The sequence below is a fragment of the Neurospora crassa genome, linkage group I, assembly GCF_000182925.2.
Source record: "Neurospora crassa OR74A linkage group I, whole genome shotgun sequence".
Taxonomy (NCBI): Eukaryota; Fungi; Ascomycota; class Sordariomycetes; order Sordariales; family Sordariaceae; genus Neurospora; species Neurospora crassa.
In genome coordinates this window covers 4,819,169-4,827,613 of record NC_026501.1, presented here as the reverse complement: position 1 = coordinate 4,827,613, position 8,445 = coordinate 4,819,169, and the positions used below count along the sequence as shown (strand labels likewise).

Below are 8,445 nucleotides of genomic sequence, written 5' to 3'. Positions count from 1 at the left end.
CCGTCCGCCAAGGTCAGTCCTGTGGCATATATTGTTGAGCACATCGTACTCGGCTTCACCAACACACCGGTTAGCGATCCGTCGATCATCACCAGTGGGATCTACCCGACACAGCAAATGAAGCTTCATGCTCCTTGCCCTGCGAGATTATGTTACTCTTCATCACGCATGTCCGGAGTAACACGTCGATCATGAGCCAAAAGAACATCTGCGCGGGCATGCAACGCTGCTATGCTCGTATACAAATGAAATCATTGCCGGGGCTTTGTCCAAAACCGGTGAATTCTCCATTGTTACCATAATTGAGAGTGGACGGATCCATAAACAGCTGAGTCGGCCGAGTTGCCACTTCTTCATTCACCTTTCTCCGAAATCATCCCCTTATCAGAATCTCGGCGGATCCCAGTACCAATACAACCTTTGTATCAAATGTTGCTTCTGCCCAAGCAGATAGAGTGTGTGTCACTGTTTTCCGTTGACGCCTCACATGATCACCTACCAACACTGTGATGTTAAACCTCTTCCTAACCAAACGGCGCAGAAGCTAGTTTTGTGGCTTCTAGTGCTAGCTTTATCTGTAGGTTGTCCAAAGGTCGCAACGGTGATGGTGTTCTTCCCCTTTTATCACATTCTCATGACGGTATGGGTGATGAGGTAAATTGACCTTCATCCGTCATATCTGGTAACCCCGTCTTTGGCACAGAGTCGTGACAACTTCTTACCTGAACCTGAACTGACGAGTCAAGGCTGTCGACAAGCCTGCTACACCAGCGTCATATCAGATGACACTATTCAGGCAACATAAAAGACACCTTTGAATCAGGGTTATTCCGCACCTTTCCGTTTTTCTTTCCCTGACGAAGTGATGATTGCAAAACAAACCTCCATTGAGGTATCACTGTATGCCCCTATTGTTACGTACTTTTCTGCACAAGCGCTGATGCATAAAGCTTTTCCCCAGAAGTCTGCCGACCACATCCACGAATGTTGACTTATCTTCTGTATGATTGGTCGTTCTAGTCTAGGCCAGTGGACGCATTATCCAGACGCACCATCTCTACCCTCTGGGATACCACCACCACTAGCCGACCATGGTAACCATTTAAATCTTTGGGAAAACTGCGTTGTACGTGTGCTAGATTATTTGAATACAACCTTAGCCCTTTCCTGAGGAGTGCATGCTTGAGGACGCAAGTTCCTTTCCTCTTTGCCTCGGCCATCAAAGATCGGGTGGCGTTGTAATACCACATTCACGTTCACACCCAGGATGTCTTCTATCCAGGGGTCTGCTTAAGCGAGGTCCATTGACACTTTGTCCAGAACAAGCCCAAGCAATTGCCTTGGCCAATAATCGGGCTTGCATTGCCCTGGAAACCACCTCCCTTTTCACACACATGTAGATGGACGCAGCCTTCCAGACCTCTCAGAAATGGAAGCATTGAAGAGCATCTGGAAAACTTGGGGACACAGCACAGGGTTGATGGGAGAAACATATCTTCGTTTACAAAGCAAATATTCAACCATCCTTGGTCTCGGACGTCACTCAACGTCTTGACGCCTAGTCGCCATCAATATCCCGAATGATGAGGCAGGTTGCGGCTAAGACCTATCCCCGACGTTGATCACCTGCTTCTGTACCGACAACATGCATAAGGTGTCATTGGAAGCATGCAAAGAGACACATCTGATGCCCTACGCCGCAATTCAAGAGCAAACATCGAGATGGGTGAATAGCTTCACTCCCACCACGATGCTGTTTCCCCGCTTGCCAATGGGACGCCGCCGTTGTATGTCGGAAATATTGACCAGACTAGTCTTGTCAGATGAAATGCAGGTGGGAAGGTGATCATCCCCTCGACGTCCCTCGACACACCCACTTTCCGACCATGTTCGTGGAGTTTGACAACTTTTTTTTTTGCAGTACACAATGACCCCTCTCGACACAAACTAAAAGCGAAGCTAAGACGATACTAGGGGTTCTGACTCCAACTATGCCAGGCTGGCATCACCCTGCACGCTAATTTGAGATGTCCTTTCTCTTCCTCATCAAAGCGCCGCCGGCTTCTCGTCCCACACGGGATCAGGAAGTCGGTTATAGCGGCCGCAGGATACCTTTTTGGGCAAGGAACAGGCTGGACTAAGATCAAACTCCGCCAGCGTCGATAACGATCTCGTTAAAAATTAATCGTGATCTAGGCTCGGCACCGGCATTTATGCTGAATTACCTCGGAACAAGTAGGAGTTCACCGCGTATCGTATGTACATTCTTACCCCTATCTGTGATCACCCCGGAGTGTGCCATGGTACCGTATCCGTTCCACCGTCCGCAAAAGGCCATCATGACGGCCCTCTTGATCTTGCAGCAATGTCTTGATGTATGTTCGGTGCGATTATAGCCTGTATTTTGAAGCAGCGCTGCTACATCGAGCAACGAAGTCTGACTAGTAGAGAGGCTGATGTAAGGTACCAAGTCTCCTACAGATGACAGGCGTCCTTCAAGATTCGGGTCACCAACATCCCACGGAACCCTGCCAGGGCAATGGAGGAAAGACAAGATAAGAAGCAACCCTCACCTGCTGCGTTCGTTTTGTCATTACACAGCAAACGGCCAATAGCTCAGAGGTGCGGTGTAGGTTCGGAATACGGATGGGCTCCTTTTCGATCGGTCATTGTTACTGTATAGTAAAGGTTGATTATAGTTGGGATGGTAGAAGCCTACCGGTCACAAAGATGAGCGTCGATACTTCCTTGTGCACATAACCCATTTTGGGCCTATCGAGTATCGACAGCTTTGTTTTCTTTTTCTTTGTATTCTCCTTTTCTTGGTGCTATCCTCCGGGTACTGCAGTCTGTCTGTCGAGTTTAGCTCTTCGTCAAAATCCCCTAACGATCCACCCCTCCAGCACTAAAATTGTACTCTGCTCTAGGCGCCGTTACTAGCGTAACGTCTTTCTGTCTCACTTTACATTTCCCCATCTCTTTCCTTTCTTTTTTCTCTTTTTCGACCGAGTCTGAACAAGGGCGCTCATTGGGTGAGCCGTCTATTGTCTGCCTCATGAACTCACATTACACAACCTCATCACAACCCCTCCCCCTCAATTCCACTCTCCCCCACTTTCAGCCGGTGGCTGGCCATTCGTTGATGAGCTGCTGTGAAATCGAGACTGTCACCTCAGCATAAGGGTTGTTGTCGGTTCGGTTCGGTTCGGTCGGTTGCCCTACTTGCCCTGTCCTGTCCTTTGAAACCCCCTTGCCCCTGCATCTTCCCTGCCCGCAGAAGGTTGAGCCAATCGGTGGTAACCATTTTCCTGTAGTGTAGGATACTTTTTGATGTTGCAAAGACCATAGCGTTTACTACTAGTAATGTAGGCGGAATGTTTAGTTAACAAGCCACGTCACCAAGTCCTCCATGTATGTATATTGCGGGGCTCACTAAAATGGCAGGTTTTCACCGTTAGGGGATTGCTGCTTGTTACTCTCTTTTAACTCTTCGAGCATTGTGTCTAACTACTGTACGTTAGATATTCCGTATGGACTGGGCTGGATTTGCAAAGCGTTGCTCCGTTACAAGGCTCTTCCCGACCCGAAACAGCCATCGTACCATGTCAAAGATCATAGGCAAATCACTTTCCATGCGTAGCTTGACCGCTACAGTTCGGATGTCACCAAAGACCAGGACCCCAGAGATAGCAATTGTTCAACGGCCCGAGTGACCGGCAAGACCAGATACTTACCAGGTATTTATTTCTGTCCAACAATACTGACCGGGTCAGGTTGGGTGTGCAATACTGTACTGTAGTGTATAGGGTTAACACTAAAGTGAGGCAGACATGTTCGCCAGGTCCACCAATACATACTTTGAATGCCGGATTGGCGGGGAAAGGGGGAGTGGAACATGGAAATCGTACCATCTTCTTTCCTTTTTCACATTTCCTTGGGACATCGAGACTCGACGCCGCCGCCGCCACCGCGGGTGACGCGTAGGCTCTGCCCCTGGGAGACTACACTACGTACCCAACAGGAATGGGGCGAACCAGACATGGAGCACACTACTGTAAGTATCAAATCTCCACCATCGATCATCACCACCGCGGAATTATGCTCCCTGTTACTGCAGGCGCCGTTGCTGCACAACTGGAAACTTTCCCTGGACCTGATCAAGTTTGTCAACTCCATCGCCAACGGCAAAGAGAATCCTACAGTAGTGCCACTGTCACCCCCCACGTTCCTCCGAGGATACCAATGTTATGCTATCGACCGGCCCCTGGCCGGGCAAGGGAGCGAGTACTATGGGTACATAGGTATTTTTGGAAATTGTCAGTCTGTTACATGCGATGCCTACCTGTTTACCTACCGGCTACCGTACCTCTAGTGTACTTTCAATATCCGATCGACGTGGTATTTTGAGGTTGATGACCAGAGGATCCCTCCCGACTTTGGTCTTTATTGCCGATGCCAGTGCCGTGGCTGGCTTCCTCATACGTGACGTTCAAGGCACGCACTTGAGAAGTGTCCAAGCCAGAGGGAAAAAGGGGGCAAGATAAATGAAATGATGAGGAAATGAAGTTTGGTCATGAGGGGATTAACAGTTATTCCATACTCATTCATGCTCTCTGAGTATCTGGAAGTATGCACACCAGATTCCAAACAAATGCAGGTCCATCCATCCATCCATACATAGGGGTAGCTGAGTGGCTCAAAGTAGGTATCAGCTAGGTTTGTGAATATGTGAAACGCCGCACGGGCTCCGCAAGCATCGAAAACACCACATACCTCTAGATACGTCGACGTTGACAACGACATAAACACACATGATGGGATGGATGGGAGGGGACGATGGCACACTCCAGAGGATGGGAAGCGTACAGCGAGCAAAAGCCACTGCGTGAGGTGCAGTATCTCCCAACTAGTATAATCCAGTCCAGTCCCATCCATGCCGTTCCGAACTCCCGGTTGACCAAAACCCAGCTGAACATATATATGCGGACGGGACAGTGCAAGTGTAGGTAAGGGAAGTGAAGATCGCCGTTGACTTTATCATTTTCGGTTTCCCCTTTTTTCTTTTTTCCTTTTTTCTTCTTTCCTTTCTTCCAACGGTGTTGATGGGATGATATGGTTTGGTAGTGTTCAAACGAGGATGGGAATGCATCCTATACGGTGTGAGTATCCGTCCATCGTGCAATAGGAATTCCATGTCAATATCTAATTCAGCCTAGCTTGAGCCTGGAACCAAAGGGGGCGTTCTTCATAATGTGATGTGATGAGGTCTATGCCTGTCCGTTACGGCCGGTGGTGTTTGTGAACCAGTCGGGTGGTCTCCTTGATGGAAGTTTATCAGTTATCATAGACAACAACGGGATTTATGGACACTAGCGATGGAAAGAGTGTAGCGTGTGAGAAGCACAGTGTTTACAATTCCGGATAAGACGTGAAATCTTCATTAATGGGAATTCTGGGTATATCTAGGATCTAGAAGTTGCCTACCTCTACTTTGAAGAACGATCTGGCGTTTTCTGGAGACTTTCGTTTCAAAACTACCTAGTGAACAAAGGCTGATCATTTTCAGTTACAATCGAAAAGGGGCGTATACGGCATAATGAATGATTATCAAAAAAAAAAAAAAAAAAAAACATGTATACATTTGTGGTGATATGTAAGGGTTCGAATATTGTTGTGAGCATAGAACATGAGTGTATGGTATAGAAAAAAAGAGTTAAAAAAATTAAAAGAAAGAAACAAACGGTTGGCAGGGCAGAAATATAGGATAGTCTAGCATCTAGTCATATTAGACCAAAGATCGTTGGCCCAAGTGTCACGACATCAGCAGCATCAGATCTAGTAGAGTTTGGCGTATTCACGACGAGTCTAGCTTATCAGGTACACGAGTTGAGGTATCCAACGTAAGACCTTGATGGCAACGATGTAGTTAGGAATGTCCGTCATTCGTGTTGTGCCGACCAGTATACCCGCACGACTCACTCTAACCGTTTCCCCCAGCCACAGACGTCTGGTTCAATACCCAGACTCATCATTCCAATACTCCGTCTCGTGGAAGACCCTACAAAAAGGTATATCAGCATTGCAATGTCGCTGGCGGTCTGTAAGGTTGAAGGAAAAGAAAAGGAGAAAGAAACTTACTGAGGCCCAGTAGCATAAAACTCCCACCCAAAAGTCATTTTGATAAACTGCTGCAAATGACTAGCAACCTTGATAGCCCCTACATCCGTAGGATGCCACTGGGGCCCGATATCATTATGCTGCATGATGCCCGTGGTATTGAAGTAGTGCACAAAGGGCTTGGTCTTCTTGCCGGTTTGCAGTGTCTTCTTTGTCACTCCATCGTATACGATCGGGTTCCGGAGGTAGTCATCCGAGTTGAACCACTTGTACATATGGTAGATCTCGTTCACGAAGCCCTGGGGCGCGTTGGGGAGGTAGGTGTTGCCGGATTGGTAGAAGCCCAACCAGAGAGACTATGTAGGAGAGAATCTGTGTAAGTGGGGTGCGGAAAGTACCTAAGGAATGGAGTTATTGAGGCGGGACATACCATAACCACGACTTGGGCTTTGGGCCACTTGCCATGGATCCCTTGGATGATTCTTGTTAAAGCGTCGATGTAGATAGTTGTGGAAACGTTATTGTGTGAGTTTTGATCGTTGGTGCCGATATTGATGACGACTATGTCGGCGGCTGGGCGCTTGCTAAAATCCCATGGCTCGGGGTTATCTGGAACACATGTTAGCTTGTATCCAGATCTTTTGCTTAGGGTCTCAAAGACACGATGAGGTTCCAAAAGTACCTCCATACATGACAGAGGCTCTGGGGCTCGTATCCGATGTATAAAACCACTGATGGACCTGCCCGTGAGGGTTGCCCCAGCAGTTTTGATCTGCCGCGCAGATGCCTGGATATGCAGTTATACTATATTCTGTGTTTCCAAGACCTGCACCAAGTCCACTGTTTTGACCTGTTAGTTGTATCTGCCATGATGTGTCAAGCTTGTAGCTCAACGCTTTTCAGGGGGGTTTCCGCGGGAAACCCTTCTCCAGAACATTGACGCCTTTGTGTAAGAGAAACGAGACTTACTATGCCCAGCTCGATAGTCCTTCGTACGAGGTATACATTCCCGAGGCAAGACTGTCACCGATGACCTCGATACGACGACCATGATCAGGAATTCTGATCAGCTTTTCGCCTTTGGCAACGTGCACGGACTCGATCTGGATTCCATATGCCCAGTTCGTCACTCGCAACTCAAAGATTGAGGGACTTATGGGCGCCATCAAGTCAGACCCTGGGGTCTCTGGAGACACAAAGAGGTGTGTACCGCCCGCCGTGACGTTGGTGAAGATCCAATCCAGGCCGGAGATGCGGTACCCAACAAGAACACCATCACTGGTCCAATTTCCAAAAGTGACTGCCACTATTTGCCCGGTATATCCGAACTGGATTCCGGGAGCCCTATATGTCCGTTAGAACCTATGTCCATGATATCGGTTAACAAACGACTTACGACCACCAGGAAACATATTTGGAATCCCATCGCCCTTTGTAGGAAATCTCACTCGCATTTCGTGGGTGCGTGCTGAAGGAGTATGACGACGGGTCAATCCGCGTGTCGGGGAAGTTGGTTACCCGTGGTTGACCATTTTGGAGAATAGTGGCCGAGGCTGACAAGAAAGTCAGGCCAAAGACGGCCAGTCTTGAGAATGACCACATAGGTAATGCTGCTCTCTGTATGTCTCGAGCGGGCAGCGAAATGATACTGGTCCGGGAACTCAAGTTCGTCTACAAGGGAAAACCCGACATGACATATCTGAGAGAGAAGGAGCGGATGATCTCATTCTATATCCTCGGAGGGAGCAGCCCGGGTCAAGAGCTCATAGGATCGAACCGTTACGGTTCGGAAGAAGAGGATGTCGTTGCCGCCAGCCCGATAGTCTTGCATTCGGTGTCACATCGCTCGATGTGATATTTTGACCTTTTAAAGGGAACAAAGTAGCTTTTGCCTTAGCCTTGCATCCCTCGTCTTGCTTCATAGCCATGGAGCTACACTGCGGTCACCGGCACATGCGCTTTGTCTACTGTTGTTGGGTCACGGGTTTGACCGAACCGGCATGAACTATAGTCGGACAACATGAGAACAAGGCGCCTTGCGTACCTAAGGGAATCTATCAGGTCAATGAGGATGTGCCGAACTCGACGGGATAGTTAACAATCTTCCTATAATCCCCTCTCAACGCCAGTGTGACTGCGAATATCCTGGAGTGCCGCTGACCTCGGAAGAGGGCGCTCCGGTTGCCCCGATTGAGAACCCAGAGGGTACCGTTAGCAAGATGATACCGATGGAATTCCGGTTGACGAGTCTCGTTAAAGCCCAAAGGCTTTGCGGACGTCTAATCGCTCGTATACGCACATATACAAAGCGCGCGAGGGTCCAGATGT

General features: G+C 48.5%; 3 protein-coding genes and 1 non-coding gene across 4 annotated transcripts; 1 reads left to right on the top strand and 3 right to left on the bottom strand.

Moving 5' to 3' along the window:
- Positions 1-484: 484 nt before the first annotated feature.
- On the top strand, positions 485-1,166 carry NCU14021. Its single transcript, XR_897770.1, has 2 exons — positions 485-577; positions 747-1,166. It is a non-coding gene; the product is annotated as a ncrg75 (non-coding RNA).
- Positions 1,167-1,970: 804 nt separating this feature from the next.
- NCU03183 (hypothetical protein) lies at positions 1,971-2,765 on the bottom strand (the record flags this gene model as incomplete). The annotated part of the gene is made up of 3 exons (XM_959496.1): positions 1,971-2,137; positions 2,272-2,397; positions 2,720-2,765. The coding sequence occupies 3 exons, from the start codon at positions 2,763-2,765 to the stop codon at positions 1,971-1,973; spliced, it is 339 nt and encodes a 112-aa protein (XP_964589.1).
- Positions 2,766-3,218: 453 nt separating this feature from the next.
- On the bottom strand, positions 3,219-3,498 carry NCU03182 (hypothetical protein; the record flags this gene model as incomplete). The annotated part of the gene is made up of 2 exons (XM_959495.1): positions 3,219-3,354; positions 3,434-3,498. The coding sequence occupies 2 exons, from the start codon at positions 3,496-3,498 to the stop codon at positions 3,219-3,221; spliced, it is 201 nt and encodes a 66-aa protein (XP_964588.1).
- Positions 3,499-5,847: 2,349 nt separating this feature from the next.
- NCU03181 (acetylxylan esterase) lies at positions 5,848-7,844 on the bottom strand. The gene is made up of 6 exons (XM_959494.3): positions 7,514-7,844; positions 7,087-7,461; positions 6,800-6,957; positions 6,548-6,726; positions 6,139-6,473; positions 5,848-6,058 (listed from the first exon to the last, which is right to left on the bottom strand). The coding sequence occupies exons 1-6, from the start codon at positions 7,717-7,719 to the stop codon at positions 6,013-6,015; spliced, it is 1,299 nt and encodes a 432-aa protein (XP_964587.3). The 5' UTR covers positions 7,720-7,844; the 3' UTR covers positions 5,848-6,012.
- Between the last annotated feature and the right edge of the window lie 601 nt (positions 7,845-8,445).

What these genes read in the sequence shown, in the direction of transcription:
- NCU03181 (XM_959494.3), bottom strand. Translation starts at nt 7,719, where the DNA reads ATGTGGTCATTCTCAAGACTGGCCGTCTTTGGCCTGACTTTCTTGTCA. An exon ending in AGCCTCTGTCATGTATGGAG is followed by an intron (nt 6,727 to 6,799) that starts GTACTTTTGGAA and finishes CATGTGTTCCAG; the next exon opens with ATAACCCCGAGCCATGGGAT. An exon ending in TTTTATGCTACTGGGCCTCA is followed by an intron (nt 6,059 to 6,138) that starts GTAAGTTTCTTT and finishes ACCTTTTTGTAG; the next exon opens with GGTCTTCCACGAGACGGAGT.